The sequence below is a fragment of the Primulina eburnea genome, chromosome 3 (assembly GCF_022965805.1).
Source record: "Primulina eburnea isolate SZY01 chromosome 3, ASM2296580v1, whole genome shotgun sequence".
NCBI lineage: Eukaryota > Viridiplantae > Streptophyta > Magnoliopsida > Lamiales > Gesneriaceae > Primulina > Primulina eburnea.
In genome coordinates, this window is record NC_133103.1 from 14,295,916 (window position 1) to 14,316,768 (window position 20,853).

Here is a 20,853-nt window from a genome sequence, read left to right on the forward strand (position 1 = left end):
GTATCATAAGTCAATCTTGTAAGATGAAGCTTATATAATTTGCTTCATGATAAACATTAATTTTTATGTCAAAATATTATTTTTTTTATTATAAATATCGGTAGAGTTGACCCGTCTCACGAATAAAAATTCACGAGACCGTCTCAAAAGATAACTAGTAAAATCTGTCTATCTAACAAACAAAAAGTCCAAGATTGGTGAACGCCTTTATCGATGGCTATCTTGTACCCTCAAAACACCAATTTATGTTTTGTAACCGTCTAAATTAATTATGTTATATCTAAGTTAATTAAACAAAGATGAAATATATATATATATATATATATATATATATATATATATATATATATATATATATATATATAAAATTTGTACAAAACATTGACTATTAAAACCATTTCTGAAATTGTTTGTTTATTTGCCTAGTTGCGTCGTTGATTTTAAAAGAACAAGCTTAATGTTAGAGTAACTAACTATTACTCAATTTCCTCAGTTGAAGTTTACCTGTAGAGTCAACACAGCACACCAGTGGGTGAATTCCTCCAGAAAATAGATTTCGTCTTTCCTGATCTTCACGTATTTAAGCATTCATTCTGCTGCCATTTTCGTGAAGACAGACATCAATTCTTCATATTCTTTCATAAATAATTTCGGCCAACGTATAAAAAATTGGTTTTTCTACATCAAGAAATGGAGAAAATGATGATGCCCAGGATTTTATTTGTCATACTTTTGACATTAATTCTATTGTGTTCATCCTCTTGTCATGGAAGAAAATCTCATCATAAGCATCGAAATGTCTCCAAAGATCGCAGACATCAACTTGTATCACAACAGGTGCTGATCAATGTCGACGATTTCGGAGCCAAAGCTGATGGGAAATCAGACAATGCCCAGGTTTGATTCATCCAAAGTTTATTGTAATATTTGATTGTATATATATGTATATCGCATGTCTGTTCATCAACTTAAACTCTAACTGATTTTTATTTTATACAATATCGATTTTCTCATATTTTCTGAAAACTGTTAGATAAATTGTGGTTATGATTCTAGCAGTTCTTCACCAATAATATCATTAATTAATGTTTAGTTTCTGATCAAGTAATTAATTTCTTTTCCAGGCATTCAGCAGAGCTTGGGACAAGGCTTGTAATTCTACGAGTTCATCAACAATTGTGGTTCCAAGAGGCAAGACTTATTACATTAAACATGTTGATTTTTCAGGCCCTTGTAAGAACTCTGTTTCTATGGAGGTGAGTTCCGTACACATTCTTACTTCATATGCACATATACATTTAAGAAATAATTATATTAACACATACTTTTACATAATTTCAGGGAAAAAGAATTTGATCATATATATTAGTTAAATTTAAAGATCTTTTATCTGATAAAAAACGATTGCCTGGATTTATATCTGGCCGGCGCTCGCTTCATTGCATGCATTACATAATAAACATATCACTTCACAACAAAACCAAGAAAACGATCACTCACCTACTTCTAATATATATATATATATATATATATATATATATATATATATATATATATATATATTATATAGTAAATATGCGGATTGTTTACTGTAAATTGACGCCCCAATTCTCTCAATTTAGATCCAAGGTACAGTAAAGGCTATGTCGGAAATGTACGAAACCCCTAAGAGACTTTGGATAAAGTTCGAAGATGTTACGGATATGAATATTTCAGGTGGTGGTATTATAGATGGCAATGGTGAAATATGGTGGAAAAATTCTTGCAAAATAAAGAAAACTAAGGTAAATAAATGTTTGAATTTATTATTTTAAGTTATTCATGAAAAATATTAATTATTTACTTTCAAAATATTATATTCGTTTTGTTTCATGTATAATAATACGTGCTGACATTTTTCCTCCTTGTCTGATTTCTTTTAAAGCCTTGCCAAACGCAGAGTGCACCAACGGTACGTTCATTCCTCAAATTCTATACAACGATATATTAAAGAAAAAAATTAATATCAATTACATAATTAATTTGTTTTGCTAATTAACAGGCTATGACATTCAAAAACTGTGTGAATTTAAAGATGACGAATTTGAAGCTACAAAATGCACAACAGATGCATGTGGTTTTCCAGGATTGTCGCGACGTCGAGGCTTCGAACCTTAGAATTACAGCACCAGGAGATAGCCCTAACACTGATGGAATTCATATCACCAAAACACAAAATATCAATATTCTAGACTCTATAATTAAAACTGGTAAATAAATGGATTCATTCAGTTAGTTTCTTTTAATGTTGACTCATTGGATCAAATCTTCTAATTTCTTTTGCAATATATAGGTGATGATTGTATTTCAATAGTGAATGGAACTAGTAACGTTCAAGTGCAGAACATAATGTGTGGACCAGGCCATGGAATCAGGTATTAATAATTAATTTGTGATTTTTAATTTTGCTGGATATTTTTATATTGTTTTTATAAGGATTTATTTAATTTACTCGAATTTCAGCATTGGAAGCTTAGGTGAAAATAATATGGAAAACCATGTTTCAAATATTTTGGTCAAGGGTGTCAAGATTTCTGGAGCAACTAATGGAGTCAGAATAAAAACTTGGCAGGTAATTCATACCTACCACATATATATTTTATAAAATAGGCTTTGCTAAAATTTATATATTAAAAATTTATGTGTAATTCAATTGTGTGAAATTGTGCAGGGAGGGAGTGGAAGTGCAAGAAACATCGCGTTTGAAGACATCCTGATGCAGAATGTCTCCAATCCCATAATCATAAACCAAAACTACTGTGACAAAAATAAAAATTGTGTCAAACAGGTACAACTCTCAGGCTCTCACCTATATATATATATATATATATATTTATATATATATATATATATATATATATATATATGTATGTATGTATGTATATATATGTATGTATGTATGTATGTATAGTTTCTTGATGTCGATATATATGTATGTATAGTTTCTCAAATGATAAAAATCAAATGATTGATGCAGAATTCAGCAGTGCAAGTAGAGAACATAATGTACAGAAATATAAGAGGCACAAGTGCTACAAAGGTGGCAGTAAACTTCAACTGCAGCGAATCGTTTCCATGCAGAAATCTTTACATGGAAAACGTGAAATTGAGCACACACGGAGAAAATGGAAAGGCCGAAGCATTTTGCTCTCAGCTCACAATGTTGAATGCAGGAGTCAATTCCGTCCCACGCTGCAGCTCTGCCCATAATGATTAATGATTGATTATATATATAATCAATACATTTTTTATTTTATAGATAAAAATACATGTTTGGGTTTGTATTTCGTTTTTGGATCAAAAGTTGATATAGATCATGAAATATCATGTGGTTAGAACATAGAATAGTAGCCGACGACCCAAATGAGGTTTGTGAGTTGTGACGGTGTCGGTAGAAGTAGTTGTTGTAAAAATTAATGTTATGTAATACAATTTATTGGAAAAATATAAACTCAAAAATAAACCTTTTTTTATTTTTAATTTTATAAAGTGTATTAGTGCCCATTTCTTGAACTTCAGATAGTAATATATTTCAAACTATATATTGCAGCTTCACAGAGAAAATTGATCCGTAATTGCCTATATTTGGCCAATTCTTTTTAGGTTGTGTTTCGATAGATTCATTTGATATGGATGAATTGGTTCGAATTATATATTTCAAATGATGTCAATGTTTTTATACGTTGGCGTATTTGAAATTCATTAAATATAAAATTAAATCGATAGGTGATGAATTTGAAATCTCCTTGTATGTACATCTCATTAATTAGATTGATTTTAGTTAGCAAGGATGATTGAATTTAATACAATATATTGATACGAGAAAACGTGAAGGAGAAAAAAATCATTTACTATTTCATATCTAAACATAATATATGCTTATGTCTTTTATGATAAGAGATAAGTCAATTTGATCCATATTTATAATGAAACATAATAAATTGTCAATATTTTTTATGGATAAGATCGAATTGAAGATTCGTATCATAAAATTGATCGATAAAACACGGGTTTTTGTATATAACATTAAAATCAATTTTTTTTTGAAATAAATAAATAATAATAATAATTAAAGAAGGGCCACCACAACATGCCACGCCCACCTTCCTTTATAAGTGTTTCCAACCATGCAAGTGCATACTCGAAATGGGAAACATCAGCAATCATTCGAACAAGTCGGAGGCCGTTGAAAAATTCTCCGACATTTTAATTTACTATTCTATTCATCTTTTTCTTCTTGATTTCTGTCGTCAATTGGATCCATTATCTATTTTTGCATTCTCAATAAATCCCATCTCGATTCCCAGATCTATCCGATCCCTTTACGGTCCTCATCTCCCCATTTTTCTTGATCTTTCCGTTCTAAATTCAGGTTATCGGCTTTTGTATCAATTATCTGATCAATTGAGTGGTTTCCCCCGTTTTTAGAAAGAATTAATTTTATATCTGTGGTGGATTCAAAGGACTCGGAAAAATAAAAATGGGTGTGATGTCGAAGCGAGTTATGCCCGTTTGTGACAGTCTATGTACTTGTTGCCCGGCAATGCGGCCTAGATCGCGGCACCCTGTTAAGCGTTATAAGAAATTGTTGGCAGAAATTTTCCCGCGGAATATGGTTAGTTTTGTTTCCTTCAAGAAACGGTGAAAATTTTAATTTATTCGCTTATCATCGAATTATATTATTCAAATGATGGGAGATGTACGATGATTAATTTCTTACCGCCATCAGAGGAACACCAATTTATTCTGCTATTATGTTAAGACTACGTTGTCAATTTGCGTTCTTTATTGATCTTAATTATTTGTTTTATGTTACACTGGACTTGTTATCGCAAATTTTAATGTTTTAAAACTTTTAAATCACAATATTGTTATGTCGCTTGAAGTTCAAATATATCTTAAACAGATCCTTGTATTGTAATTTTTTTATATAAACAGATCACTTGGCACCAGTGACCGGACACTTATATCGAGACTTATACAACGTGTAATTTCAACTTTGTTGCATTTTCCTTTAGGCACACTGTTAGTTTGTGGTATTCATGCACGAAATTCGAGTTAGCATGTTATGAATAATGCTGTTGTAAATTGAACATGCAAATTTCAAAAATTTATCATATTATCTGACTGATTCGCTCCCTTATTTTTTTACAGGAGGAAGAACCTAATGACCGCAAAATCAGTAAATTGTGTGAATATGCTTCCAGAAACCCCTTACGTGTTCCCAAGGTTAGGTTGCTTTGATCATATGCTCAGAGTACGACTGATTGGTTCCCACTTCCCAGTGTACTTAGCGTGCTTGACTTTTCAACATTGTTGCATGGCAATCCCATACCTTTATCCCCTCATGTAAAAAATTCGATGTTTATGCTGAACTAATTATGCATTCAGAATTGTGTCTATTAATATGTCATACATATTTCAAATTGTTTCCTACTTGTTTTGTTTCCTTTTGGCCACTTTTGGTTCTTTTGACTCATTTGTATCCTTGTTCTTGCATTGCTGGGAATACTTCTTGCCCTTTTATTTTCGTTAAAAACTTGGCATTTATTGCATTAGTATTTGATGCATTAACTCGTGTTATTATGTTCCATTAGAGCTTGCATTTGTCATTGTCCTCTGGATTTGGGATTCTCTTATAATTTTCTCACCCATCTTCATTTTAGGATTATCATTCTTCTTTCTTTCTAAAGGATATATGCAAAAATTCTATACTGCTTAGGGATGATGCATTACTGTCGATTGATGGTCTTTCTGCTCTAAACTCCAATTTTACTGAATTTTGGAGGATATTAACTGATATCTGGAAGGTGCTCAGTGCTGAATGCATAGCTCCTTTGTTGCAAAACATCATGATCTAAGAGTGCATAACTGTTTTTAAAACAGATGCCTGCTGATCTTTGATACACGGATTAGCCCATATAAGACCGAGATCTTGTTTTTCAAATTTAATGTCTTATTGGTTATGGTCTTACTGGAATAATTGAAGCCATGGTTTGAAGTACATACATTTTTTTCCTGGTTCATATCTGCGTAGCTAGCTAATTTACCTGTATCATGTTTTGGTTTCTATTTAACCCGGAGCGTCTCGAATTTGAAGTACTTTTGAGTTGAAAATTTTATTGTCATTTGCTGGTTTGATCTCATTTTTATCTAGTTGGATCAGTCTTTGCAAAAAACAGGTCATGACAGCTTATGATTTCTAATCAGATTACAACTTTTCTTGAGCAAAGGTGTTATCGGGAACTGAGAAATGAAAATCTCAAGTCTGTAAAAGTTGTCGTTTGTGTCTATCGAAAGCTGCTGATGTCTTGCAAGCAGCAAATGTGAGTTCCTTAATCTTTTTCCTTTATTTAAAAGTTACTACTCAGTGGTCTTATTTTTTTGGTTGCTTTCGTTACATTGATATTTGTATGTTTTGTACCTCAATATTGGAGTTCTAAATTTACTTGTGCATACATATCACAAAGCTCATATTCTAATAACGTGATACTGCAAGAGATTCTCTCTTAGTTTTTGTACTTTTGACACTGCATTACCTTAAATGCTAGGAAGATGTTTTTCATGTATAAGTTAAAACACACTGCATAAAATTTTTTAATAACTCTACTGAATTCATTTCCCAGCATATTGATTTCATGGCTCGGAGAATTGAGAGATTCTGTATCCACGCTTGGGCACACACTAGTCTTGCAGCTGGTAATGCCACAGGAAACAGTTTTTAATCATGATAGTTACTACAAAGGAATTTTCTAGAAGGAGGTTATGGGTGGAAGAATTTTAAGTGGTCTCACTTGCAAGAAAATTGAGAAAGAGTAACTATAGGTTTATTAAGAGAGTTACCGCCTAACTAGATGAAACAGTTAGGTTATCTTATATTGAAGTCTAATTAGGAAATTAATAAAGATCAGTCTGAGCTAATCCTCCAGATGTCATTAGCATTTAGCAATCTTCTAGTATTTATGATCACGGCAAACAACCTTTTTAGTTGTCATGCAGCAAGTTTTTTTCATGATATTATCATTACGATTTCCTGTACTGTATATCATGTGTATTACTTGGCAGGCCATTGTTTGCTGGTAGCTTTCTCGGTATAATACACATCTTACTGGATCAAACGAGGCATGATGAGTTGCGAATTAATGGTTGCCAGGCACTTTTTGACTTTGTAAATAACCAGGTGTTGTTTCTCTTCCCCTGGCTTAATCTGTGGGATGTGAGAAAAAAAAACGAAAAAAGAAAAAAGAAAGAAGTGGGTAAAAATACAACTTAACAACATAATGCAGAAGGTAGCAGGGACTTGCTGATTTTTAGTTTTTAAGTCCTTGTTCAGGAAACCAAACAACAAAAAGAAAAAATTTCCATCAACTTTGTCCATTCCTTGGTTTCCTTGAAACTAACAGATATGTAATTCTTTACGGTAAATTCTTAACATTGCTCTCTGGGCTTATGTGATTACATTTATTGTTGTAGAGGGATGGTACCTATACGTTCAACTTGGAGGGTTTGATTCCAAAACTCTGTCTTTTAGCTCAAGAGATGGGTAACGATGAAAGGATGATACAACTACGTTGTGCTGGGCTTCAAGCACTCTCTTCTATTGTAAGCTTCATAATTTGCATATTTTTTATATTTCAAGCAGCAATGAATTACTTTTTCTAAAAAATGTAACAGTACGAAAAATTCAAGGGGATCTTTCCCTTTTCTCTCAACCGCCCGAGACCTTTTCTTTTGAGTAGCTAATCTTTTGCATGGTTCTGTTCCCATGTATAAATTTCTGTATCTCAAGATTTGAACAGTGAGATTTTATACACCTTTACAATCTTGATAGAAAGTAAAGGTAAAGAATTGGCACCAGTTTAATTATTTACTTTTCGAATTCAAATTTTGAGAAGGAAATTGAATATATAAATAGGGATTTGTTCCGTGGGCACCGCAAGGGGAAATGGAGAAGTTCGAAAGCGCATTGGTGCATATATTCTCATTATCAGTTTGTGAAGATTTGCGGAAGTTAGGACATCATTCGTCAAATCAGAATGAAATGATAAATAGGCCGAGTCATTTTACTAATTCCTCTATTTTGTTACCCCTGGAAACAGATGATTTTTCTTGGGCAAGAATCAAGCTAGATACAACCATATAGAAATAAGGTGTGGACTCAACAAACTTACAGGATATAACTGATGTATAAAATGTTTACATAGTTGTAATAGCTGAATTTAACTTGAGTAGATATAACCCTCTTCTCTTCCAGGTTTAAGGTTAGCTATATACCACCTCTAGTGCCAACTCTGCACTACTAGGACTCCCAAGGCTGAAATGATGACAGTTCTGTTTAAATTTATATCTCACTTCACTTCTGAATATTGCTCTTCACCATACATTCATTTTCTCACCACCATCAATTACTCTGTTGTGGATATCTTACAGTTTCTTAATCGAAATCTTTACTTATTTATTCTTTAATCCCTATTCTATCCAATTCTGAAAACAATACCATCATTCATAAAACATCCTGGTAAAAATTTCGAGGTATTCGATTCTTTGTTGGCATTGTGATATGCTACAGAACATAGGTATTAAAGGCACAAGGCACATGGATATCATCTAGCCCAAGCACAAGGCACGCGGTGTTAACGAGTAATATCCTAAAATTTCACGAAAGTATTAATCATATACAGTCAAACATGTCCTTGGCAAAATTTTGAATAAAATATAAACCAAAATTCTTTAGATGAGAGGATATAGAGGCAGTACGAGAGAAGGCTCAACTGAGCTGGTAAAAAAGAGCTTCATTTGTGGTTGAAAACATGTTGTGTCATAATGCTTTGTGTGGGTTTGAGCTTTTGAATACTTTCTTTGAAATACCGCATTTTGAAACACGATTTGAGCATTTCCTTTTTAGTTTTAAAAGAAACTTCTCTCCTAATAGACATCCACACATTAGCAAGTCAGGAGCTTTAGCTCAAGCTCGAGTGCAAGCCAGGCCTGTGCTTAATTGAAGCAGTGAACCTAGATGTTGGCTCAAGAACATTAGGTGCATGCCTTCAATAATTGTCTTCAATAGATTTTCTTGTACACGGCATGATACTCGTCTAGTTCCATATTTGTTTCATAGAAATCGAAGACTTTAAAAACTTGCAGTTGAAGAAATTAATGGCATTTTCTACTTCTTGGTAAATGCTTTTTTCTTCTTGGTATATGCCTGAATTGATGTTTTGTCACCGTGCTTCTTTCTGCTAAATAGAGTCCAGTTGCATTATGCTCTGACAAATTCTCCTTAATCTTTCGATTGACAGATTTGGTTCATGGGCGAATTTTGTTATATCTCAACTGACTTTGACAATGTGAGTGTCTTTTTGATAGTTTATTTATTACTGATGGTTTTGGCACTCCCTTGAAAGTTCAAAGTTAGATGCCTTCTAAATTTGGACTAGTTTGGTGTATTCCTATTTGGTGAGGCCTTTTCAATTGGTAGATTATAGGGAATTATTGCACCAATTGGGACTTGTAGCATTACTTTGTATCATACAATTTTGTGAATCAACTGCCACATCTTCAACTCATGCTGATTACTATGATATCATGCATTTGTTTATATGTTCCTTTTGCTCTCCAAGATGTTACAAGTTTCATTAAGGTGGGCTATATACAAATCATGGGATTTGGTGAACCCTATTTTAATCTAAACAGTACTTACATTTGCCTTGATCTTTTAGAGTTTGTAACTCTTCCAAATTGTAGGCACTCATATTCATGTATGAATTTCTTTAAGATGATAGGAGATTTGAAAATTAGAACAGTTTATGTGCTTCTTTTCTATTTGCGATTCCTTTGCCCCTTTGTACTTTCAGGTATTCTTTTAGATTGGCACCTTATAAATGTCCATGCTCTTTCTGGAAGTTTGTCTCAATAATTTTCCTTCTCATCCGAAGGCATCCTTGGCTACATTTATACTCAATTATTACTCTTATTATCAAAAGATCAGGTTGTGTCTGCTATCCTGGAAAATTGTCAAGTCCCTTCTGAGGAGTCCAATAACTCGAACAATGGTAGTCAGAATATGCAGAACCATAGGGTTCAACAAGTGCATAATGTTGAAAACCAAATGTTACCATCATCAGATATCATGAAAAGAGCTATTTCTTGGAGGAAGATTGTCAATGAAAAAGACTACTATACCTTGTAATTCCTCTTTCCAAGGTGTTTGCAATGAATTTATTCTTCTGCCAGCTTCTTCGATCTTCTTGTCACCATGATCGATTCCTTTATTGTAAACAGAGCAGATAGCGGAAACCCTAAATTCTGGTCAAGAGTCTGCTTGCATAACATAGCGAAGTTGGCCAGAGAGGCTACAACTGTACGGCGTGTTCTGGAGGCATTATTCCGCTACTTTGATCAAGGCAATCTCTGGTCTCCTGATCATGGGCTTGCTCTTTCAGTATTGCTGGACATGCAATCAATTATGGAGAAATCAGGTTTTTTCCCGTCTCTGGTAAATTTGAGTGATAGACTGAGGCCAAATCAGCATTTTGTTATGATTGGGATTTTCTTGCTTATTTAATTACTCTGGTTACCGTGAATGCAGATTATAACACTCATTTCTTGCTCTCTACCGTAATCAAGCATCTTGATCACAAGAATGTTCTGAGAATACCTGATATGCAGATAGATATTGTGCAGCTTGCCACCTCCCTGGCTCGCGCAACTAGGGCACAGCCATCTGTGACAATTATTGGTGCATTTAGTGATATGATGAGACATCTGAGGAAAAGTATTCACTGCTCTCTTGATGATTCGGACCTTGGAGAAGAAGTAATTCAATGGAATAGGAAGCTTTATGCAGTCGTCAATGAGTGCCTCATTCAAATGTCTCACAAGGTTACCTTTTCATTTCCTATCCATTAAAGATATATATAAACAGCATGAGGAGCAAACTATTTGCAAATCGAAGCTTAATGTTGCTTACGTTACGTGTGATGCCTAATGCCTGCAGTAGACTCTGGTTTGGTTGTGTTCTAACTTCTAAGAGCTTTTTGGATATTTTTACCAAATACATGATAGGTTGGAGATGCTGGACCCATTCTGGATTTAATGTCAATGATGTTGGAGAGCATTTCAAATATAACAGTCATGGCTAGAAACACAATTGGTGCTGTTTACCGCACTGCTCAGATTGCTGCTTTCTTACCAAATATATTATACCAAAATAAGGCATGTTTAAAATATGATATATTCTAGTATTTTCTTTAAATTTTCTTGGAAATCTTCCTTAGATATAACTTTTATCGATATAGGCTTTCCCTGAGGCTTTGTTCCATCAAATACTTCTAGCAATGGTGTCTCAAGACCATGAAATAAGGCTTGGAGCGCACCGTGTATTTACAGTCGTACTTGTTCCATCATCTGTTTGCCCTTTTACTGCCTCCAAATGTTCTGTTAAACCTATTGATTTACAGAGGACACTGTCTAGATCCGTTTCCACCTTTTCCTCTTCAGCAGCTCTCTTTGGGAAGATGAGAAAAGAACAAACGGACGGAATTTTGCTGTCTACAGATCAAAAGACCAAAAATCAATCCATGCTTGCTCGTTTGACATCCAGCTATAGTCGAAACATAAGTGTCAAAAGGCAACCAGTTCCATCAACCATGGATAATTTGGATACGGAACCGGTATTTTGCTTTAATGCTGTTTGAACGTCCTCAAAGTACAGTTAAAAAACTGTTTGATTGGCATCTGTCATAACATTATGTGTTTTATGCAGAAAGGAACATCTCTGAAGTTGAAAAATAGACAAATCAGCCTTTTGCTTTCTTCAATCTGGGTGCAGGCACAATCTCACTTGAATTCCCCTGCAAACTATGAAGCAATTGCTCATACTTACAGCTTGGTGATGTTATTTTCACAAGACAAGGTAATACTGTGATTCAGATTGTAACTACAATTTGCTAGTGTTTTATGCACGTCTCTCTTTTCTTTGTGTTCAATATGAGTAAGGTGGTTTAAGGTCATTCGCATTCTCTTTTCTTTGTGTTCAACTGGAGCAAGGTAGATTAAGGTCATTCTTATCTCTTATTCTAATCTATGTTATGGTACTAATTATGTTCCTATTAATATTGAACCATAATAAGTCCGTGGGCCTTACCAAAAATATTTTTGTGTTATTACTATTTTAACTAAGGATAATATCTTTACTATATTATAACATGTAAACCCCTTAAAAAATTATATTTGGTAATTTTAATGGATGTCCAAATTTATCCTTACCATTTACATGTAAGCAAAAAATATAATTAAATTCAAATTTATAAAAATAAAAAGTTTATTAAATTCAAATTTACAAAAATAACTTTTAATTCCAAATATTGTTTATATTCGATGCACATGCAAGTGACTGCAACGCATATACTCCGTGCACTGGTATAAGATGATATTTGATGGTACTTATTTTTTGGTGATGACTTCTTATAATTAATGAGACTAAAAAATAATATAAACCTAGCAGTTATCATGGCATTTTCTGCAGACTTAAGGTCCTAGAGTGTGCTGGGGCCTGCGCCTCAATTTGTGGTTTAGTGTATCTCTTTGTTCTAAAATTGCCGTAGCTTGTTGAAGCAGAACCACTCTAACGTACTGAATTTCAAGGATAAAAGTTTAAGCTTGCCCTAGACCACCTTCACTCTGAGCTCTTAAAAATTTGTCTTCAAAATGTTACCCCTGCCTCATCGGCAAGCCAAGGCAAAAGGAACCTCACATTTTTTGACACAGGAAACATTTTGGCACCGAGGATTTTATTCCATAGTATTCCTGTTCATAATAACAAAGTCTAAGGCTCATACCAATACATACCAGCAAACTTGTAGAACCTCATGTGCAACCTGATGACGGAAGGGTAGAGATTTTGGCACACTCAATACTCCTTTGGATTAGCTTTCATTTCTTTTACTAACATTGCAATAGAAATCTGAAGTCTCTTGTAATGAGACAGTAATCTAGGCTAAAAAAATTGTTCTTGACATGTGTGTACAGTTTCTAAAAAATATACCCTTTGAGTATTTGTGATGTAGAAGAAAATTGTATTATTAATTTGGAAAGAAGTTGGAACATTTGTGTGGTATGTTATTTGACACAAATTTGTCCAAACACGAAAAAGTAGAAGGCAACAAAAATGCATTAGGAATCGATATACAAATTAGAGGCACTGTCACGATTCATGGAAATTTACTGACCATCTCTTTGCACATTTTCAGAGGTCTAGTCATGAGATTCTCATTCGAAGTTTTCAACTTGCATTTTCCTTAAGGAGCATATCTCTTCAAGGAGGTAGGTTCCTATCAATGAATTAGAACTGTAGCATGTTTGATATCATCTGTATAAATGTGTTTGTTGTGTGCTGATATTTACATCAACAATAATGATTCAATGAGTGTTATAGCTTTAGGTTCATTAAATATCTGCTGACAACTTGTATTTTGACTTTCGTTATTATCCTCTGCAAAATTAGAAAGTTCTTTCCTTGCTAATTGGAAGTTTGTTGAGCATTTGAAGGAAGTTAACTAATTAAATCCTATTTCACTAACCGAAACCATGATAGTGTGTCATAGAAATATTTCGGGCGCAATGCTAGAGCTGTTTTCCTTTCAATCGATCAATATCCCCTCTTAACGGTTCAACCTCTATCAAAAATGATATGGCCCAACTAACACGTGGGATCTGCACAAAGTCCTTGAATATGTTTTTGCAATGAAATAATGGAGATACTATGTATGGAATGGTGTTTAATGTGGATGTTTTTGTTCTTTATTTGATACATGGAAACAGTGAGATCTTCAGGAGAGGAGTATGATCCTTGTAAAACAAATATGAATGAGGTGAATGACAGATATCATTTGGGAAATTGGGTGATGTGCTGTATTTCAGTTAAAAGTGCAGCATGACATTATCATTGCCTTGAGATTTTTGAGTTCACTTCCCCCTATATTGGATAAATGATTCGCCTATGTTTATAAAAAATAATCACATGGATGGTTTTCTTGCATTTCTAGGCCCGCTTCAACCATCACGTCGTAGGTCTCTTTTCACCTTGGCTACTTCAATGATCCTCTTTTTATCGGAAGCCTACAATTTCCATCCTCTTGTTACATCTGTCAAGGCTGCATTGACTGATAAAACGGTAGGTGAACTGGCATTAATTTGCGGCCTGTTTGCAGCAGCAGGCTGTTGATCATCTTCATCTGGGCCACGCGGTTTCCCCAAATCTATAGTTTAATGTGTGCTATATTTGATGAACAACTTCAACAGGTTGATCCTTTTCTCCAGTTGGTCGATGACTGTAAGTTGCAGGCAGGAGATGGTAAGACAGAAGTAAACCATATGAGGAAAGTTTATGGATCAAAAGAAGATGATGATGATGCTATGAAGTCACTTGCGGCCATAGAAATTAGTGAGAACCAATCCACAGAATTTTTTGCTTCAATGGTAGTGGAAAGTTTGGGGAACCTATCCAGTGTATACATCTTATCATTCTGTTCTCTTCTGTAGAGCCATCGCTAGTAGTTATTCAGTCCACATCTAATTCTCGAGATCTTTGTGTAGGTTGAGTCATCCATTATAAAGGAGAAATTGCTTAAAGATTTTCTTCCTGATGATGTATGCCCTTTGGGAGCTCAGCTAGTCACTGAAACTCCTGGGCAAATCTACCAATATGGTTTTAAAGAATCTTCTCCAGAGGTATTCTAATCAAGTGCTTTATTCGTTTTCTGCATTAGAACTTACATCTCTTTGCCTGTGCTGTCTGCAGGTCAAGCATCCAATATTGCTAATAAACGATGATTTTCCAACTGATTCATTTGAAAGTCAAACAGATATTTTCACCCCTTTGACATTGGAAAGTCCCGGCCTCCTAAGTGTCAACCAATTTATAGATATGGTACGCTATATAATTGTTATGTTATATCTTCTAGTTTCACTGGTCGGCATTGCAGCCAGAAATTTCATTCATTGAAAGACCAGCCAGATCACAGTTATATCTTCTAATGTGTGTTTTTGTTATTGGAAACAAGGCATAATAACTCCCTACAATTGAGAATCACGAAAAACTATTTACAGTTTAGTATGCTTTTGGGATAATTTGTGGTATTTAGTTGCCTGCACCCGTTGCATTAAACTAGATGGTTAGATGACGACAGAAGATGTGATGCATGCCAGATTATTTCCCCACAATGAGCAAGTAGGAATTGATTGATCGATTGATTCATAAGTTTTTAACTGAAGCAGTTAGACAGTTCAAATAAAAATTGAGGTTAATACATACTGTGCTACTGATAATTTCATGATAGGATAAACTTTTGGAGCTGTATAAGTATTAAATCCCGGTCAATCTAAAATGATGAAAAAATTTCTTCTTTACTATTGTAGTAGCTGTGTTTGTATATTATATCTTACTAAGAAACGGAATGTCCGATGATATGATATTTTATTTGAAAGACTAAGGATGACACAAACGGCGGCTTGCTTTTATAATATCATAATAAAGAAAAGATAATAATTTTTTTAATTTTGTTGTGCATGTTGATTCAGAACTTTTTTTGGTCATTTTTATTTTGTGCACTTGGCAATGACAAGAAGGATGTAATGGGTGTCTCTTCATGTTTAAGTGGTTGCAACCCTCACTCACGTTAACAGCACTACTAAAATCACGGCACTGATGTTGGTTCAGGTATCAGAGACAACGAAAGAGGTCGTGCGGCTTTCAGTTTCAACCCCCTCTGACCTGCCATTTAAGGATATGGCAAATCAGTGTGAATCTCTTCAAATTGCAAAGCAGCAAGTCATGTCCAATATCACTAGTGCCCAGCTGTTTCAAGAGATCTCCGCTACCTTCACGAGTCAGGTTAACACTCAGAGCACGTTATAAGCCATCTGTTTACGTGTCTATAATGTGGTACATGTACCCTGCCTTGGTATTGTATTTGTCCAAATGAGTCAATCTGGAATATCCCATATTTATCAATTATCATCCATGCCATCTGGGTTCTTTTCACTTCTAATTATCTTATTTTAATTTAATTAGTAATAATTTTTTGCTATCTAACTATTTTATGGTTTTAAATTGATTTGTTCTCTTATGAATTTGGATCTGTATTTTTATCATTTACATGCGTACATATCAAGTAAATAAAAAACAAAGAAATAACAGACTTCCCCTAAGATTTCTTCGGGCCATGCATCTCTGCTGGAACTATAATCTGTCGAGTTTGATATCTCGATGTTTAAAACTTGATGGGAGAATCGGAAAACATATTATATTCATTTGTCAAGTTTCGCTGTTCAGTGTATTTCTGTGTAGTTTACTGCATGAGTACATGAACTTATATAACTGCGCATAATACGGTGATTCATTTTGTCATTTTATTTTCAGGCACCTTCTTCTGCAATTGTTGCTATGCCTTGCTCTGCTGAATTTCAGCATCATCTCGACTTCCTTCCTCTACCAGCTTCAAGTCCATATGATAACTTTTTGAAAGCAGCTGGAGGCTGATACGTTTCAATTTGGTCAGCTCACATTCTTGCAAGTTTAGTTTCGGGTAATTCTTGGTGAAGATATATATATATATACATATACCTTGCTTTGAAAAGATGTATACAATTTCAGCTTATTCATCAAGTTCTTTTATGAGTTCATTATTTTTTCACCATAGGAAAGTCTGAAAACGTATTTTTTCATTATTTTGCCTTTAACCATATATGTTATTTTTTCACCATAGATGTATACAATTTCAGCTTATTCATTAAGTTTTGATTTCTTGTATATCATTGACATACTTTTGTGGATGTGAAAACGTGTTTCTTCTTTGGCGAGTTTTGTTGTGATATACTAACCAATTTTTATCTTATTAGATGACATTTCATTTGACGCCACCACGTCACTTTCATGTCATTTTTGTGGTACCCATTCCAATTACGAGTAAAACTCATAACAAAAGTTCACATAAATTGCACAAAAATTTAGAAGTTCGTATAAATTTTATTAATTTTGCTTTCAAAAGTGGAGTCCAGAAGGCTTAACGAAAGTCATAACAACGATACGTTTGAATATGAAAATGGTTTGAGAGATTGTTTCAAAAATAAATTTGGCTTTTGAAACTCGAAGCATTTTAAAAAAAAGGAAAACATCTTGTTTTAAATTTTTTTTTTTCCACTTTTTCCAGCTCCAGTCCATATGCCAGTCGTATCTTGTTGAAAACAAAACAAAAATTCATTTCATTGCGGAATGAAAGGGTTTATTTATGTGGATTTATGATATTAGATTCAGAGGTCATTCAACACTCCAGCAACGCTCCTTGATCATGTTATCATAATAAAGGATATCCAATATTTAACGTTTTTTAATAATTTATATTCAATTTTTCAAAAAAAAAATTTATATACCTTATTACAAAATGATCAATTATATATTGTAGATTAAAACATAGGCTCAACCTGCCCACTGAGGAACCCCTCTTTATTTTTTTAACAGACTAAATAATCCTGATCCCTGATATTTAGCAAAGGTTGAGATTAACAATACAAACTCATATTAAGCAAGAATTTACATGAAAATAACATATATGGTTAAAGGTAAAAACTTGTGTGAGATAGTTTCAGGAATCGTATTTGTGAGACGAATCTCTTATTTGAATCACCCTTGAAAAAGTATTACTTTTTATGCTAAAAGTAATACATTTATTAAGAATATGAGTAGGGTTGATCCGTCTCACAGATTATGATTCGTGATATGATCTAAGACCTACTCATGGTTAAATTAGCACAAGATCCAAAAAGAGAGAGAGCTAGCTAGTTATGCATATATTTACCAAGTTTGCCTGGGCATGGACATCCACACACAGTAAGCACAAACAATCTTCTGCGACATATACACATACACTGCAAAAGAAAGGCTCATCAAAGTTATATCTTTCCAATCACCCTTTTGTTTTGGGCTCATATTATCTCTCAACCCTTCTCCAAATTTCTTGATACCAACAAAAGTCAGTTCGATAATATTAATACCCTTTTCTTCTATCTTTTCCTTGTTTCTTTTCTGGGCATTCAAGGGATCACTGCTTTGGCAACAAGATATGAACGATTTTCTTCTGGGAATTAGATACGGTCGGAGGTTGTGCTTGAAGAGGCTTAAATGGCCAACTGTAAGTGCTGCCATGGAATATAAAAAGGGATCTGTTTATGATTGGAGATTTAATTCAAGCTGAATGGATGGTGGTGGAATAATGGGTGAAGAAGGGATATTGAAGATAGCTTTGAATCTTGAGAAGAAAAGTTAAAGGTGGCGGGCCTTTCCATTTTGGACAAAATTATGTTTCTGTTTTTTTCCCCTTTTTTACAAAACCATGGTATTTATTTTTAGGACCAAAACATGTGCTAAAAGGCGTGTCTTGAGTTACGTGTCTTGATTCTTGAAGAGACCAGAGAGGATAAAGATATATACATATATATATATATATATGATGTGATCCGGGTAAAATGGATGAGCAGGGTCGGGTGCTCCACCGGGTCAAATCAAGAATTTATAGTGTTGTTTAGGAAAATGAGCAAGGTAGATGGCTTCGATCGTGACCTGCAAACAATGAAAGGAACTCGTGAATGGGCGCCGGAAGGGTATCCGGCGTGACCACTCCGATGCTTAAGTCAGCAGGGTTGTCGAGAGGGAACTTAAAGCAATATGTATGGATGCTTGAGAGTGAAGAAATTTCAGACCCCTAGAATGTCAACGATACCTGCTATTTGAAGAGAAGCTAGGGTTACCTTGATGCGCGTGCTCACCTACTACCTGTACCTTCGGACGTTGACGGCCTGTCGGGTCCCTTTCTACCCGATAGCTTCGTGGGTACTCCAAGAATAAGGGACGTTGACTGCATGTCCAGTCCCTTTCTTCTCCATATTTTCGGGGATACGTTCAGGCGGAAGACGTTGACTTCCCGCCCAGTCGCTTTCTGCCTTACAATCTGTAATATCCTCTAAGTAAGTTACTCGAGTATTGATCCCTCGGCTTCAGCATGAAAGCCCGGTCCCTAGTTGCTCGGGAGGTAAGTAAATACCCGGTCATGCATGAAGCGCCCAGTCGCGTGGGTAACAATCGCCCTCCCGGTTTCTATAGGGGCTACTCAATGACATTTCCCGGGTCCTCCAGGACCCGAGCCCTTATAGGGGTATCACCACCCATCCCTAAAATAGTCGGGCTAGAGTCTCACTCGCTGTCCCGATTGGTGTGAAATAATTCACGGTGTATAATAGCATCGGAGCCTTTAAATATCCCGCAGAAGAGATGTCACGCCTAGATGATTTGTCTCCCGGACCCTAATGAATTGTTATCCAGTCCCTCTGGATGTTGCATTCGTTATAATGAGATGCACCCACAATTAATTCCTACTAGAAAACGCTCCACATCTCGAGAAATGGATAAGTCTGACACCTCGACAACTGTGCACATCTTTTCCCCTCCCGGCACAATTTCCAAAACTTATCTCAACCGTTCAGGCATCTTGAAGATCAACGGTCATTATTATTTTGTTCTTATTATAAATAGGGCCTTACCGATCCGTCATCATACCAGCAAAGTGTTGTTAGGAAGATACAATGGCAGGTGCTAGCAATCCCAGCGTCCCTGATCTGGCGGAAGAGTTCATGAATGCATCCTCAGAGAGGCATAAGACGGAAATAGAGGAGGAGGTCTTTCATAAAATTCTCGCCTTCTGGGAGGCACTGCAGGAGTTACAGCTTCTCTACTACTGCGGTGAGGCTAATACTCCTCGGCTTCTGGCGAAATTGGAGAAGTATCGGGAGTATCTAAATATTTCCGAGTTGGGGGATCCTTTTGAAGAGGACCGCATGTACGAACTGATGCTTCGAAAAGAGAGGAACACTCTCAACGATATCACTGACGCCAAGGGCTATGAAGGAAGGGCTACACGAGAAGTGAGACGTTGGATGTTCCTGTGGAAAGCCTTCGTAGAGGAGGCATATTTCGATGTAATTCGAAGTAATTTCGTTAAATAAAATTGTTATCCGAGTTTACTGTCTTTTACCATTTTATTTGATGCATATCCCACGGACTGTCTGACTCGACTGACAAGATTAACTACTAATAAGTAACGAACGGAGACGTGAGGATTTCGTACTAATAAAACTAAAAGGGCGCCCGAGCTCCGCATTTCTCGGGTTTACAACAATATGCTGGGACCTCGAATCTCCCGGTCTTAAGATAAAATGTCGAGGCCTTAAACCTCCCGGACTCAAGAGAAAATGCCGGGGCCTTAAACCTCCCGGACTTAGAATAATATGCCGGGGCCTCAAACCTCCCGGACTTAGAATGATATGCCGGGGCCTCAAACCTCCCGGACTATTCACGTGGTATCCGGATGATATACAGCTCATCATTAAAACTCTCACGGAATGAGAACGTTCCGTATTCCCAGATGTATCAGCCGGGCGCCTTGGTAACCGTCAATGCCCCTTCACCTTCTTAGCACAATTTTCAAGGAATATCCTGACCGCCCACGTGTTTAGATTCGATGGCTTCGATTAACTTTTTCCTTTGACTCATAGAGGGGACGATTCCGCTGGCTGGGACCCTTGTATTTCTTCCACATTTTAAAAACGTTCACCTATAAATAAGGGGGGATAGATGTAAAGTGACTCTCAATTCAAAATGTCGAATTCAAGCGGTTCCAGTGCCTGCAGCAGTACACATGTCCTGGTGACCCCGGAGATGCGTCCTCATGTGGAGGAACTGAAGAGGGAAATCGAGGAACATAT

At 35.4% G+C, this 20,853-nt stretch overlaps 2 protein-coding genes across 3 annotated transcripts; both read left to right on the plus strand.

Annotated features, from left to right (window-relative positions):
* Positions 1-627: 627 nt before the first annotated feature.
* LOC140828303 (polygalacturonase-like) lies at positions 628-3,390 on the plus strand. Its single transcript, XM_073191292.1, has 9 exons — positions 628-897; positions 1,125-1,256; positions 1,623-1,784; positions 1,925-1,951; positions 2,042-2,249; positions 2,333-2,414; positions 2,503-2,611; positions 2,711-2,827; positions 3,017-3,390. Exons 1-9 carry the CDS (start codon positions 691-693, stop codon positions 3,254-3,256), a joined length of 1,284 nt encoding a protein of 427 aa, XP_073047393.1. The 5' UTR covers positions 628-690; the 3' UTR covers positions 3,257-3,390.
* Positions 3,391-4,166: 776 nt separating this feature from the next.
* LOC140826729 (protein SEMI-ROLLED LEAF 2-like) lies at positions 4,167-16,600 on the plus strand. 2 transcript variants are annotated; one of them, XM_073189228.1, is made up of 19 exons: positions 4,167-4,654; positions 5,194-5,268; positions 6,250-6,365; positions 7,105-7,219; positions 7,513-7,641; positions 9,339-9,386; positions 10,028-10,224; positions 10,321-10,517; positions 10,628-10,920; positions 11,104-11,253; positions 11,337-11,711; positions 11,804-11,953; positions 13,290-13,362; positions 14,085-14,212; positions 14,341-14,547; positions 14,635-14,769; positions 14,840-14,968; positions 15,758-15,931; positions 16,460-16,600. In XM_073189228.1, the coding sequence occupies exons 1-19, from the start codon at positions 4,520-4,522 to the stop codon at positions 16,577-16,579; spliced, it is 2,946 nt and encodes a 981-aa protein (XP_073045329.1). In that variant the 5' UTR covers positions 4,167-4,519; the 3' UTR covers positions 16,580-16,600. The 2 variants fall into 2 exon arrangements, with proteins under 2 accessions (XP_073045329.1, XP_073045330.1); XM_073189229.1 differs by having other exon boundaries at positions 6,273-6,365.
* The last annotated feature ends 4,253 nt before the right edge of the window (positions 16,601-20,853 follow it).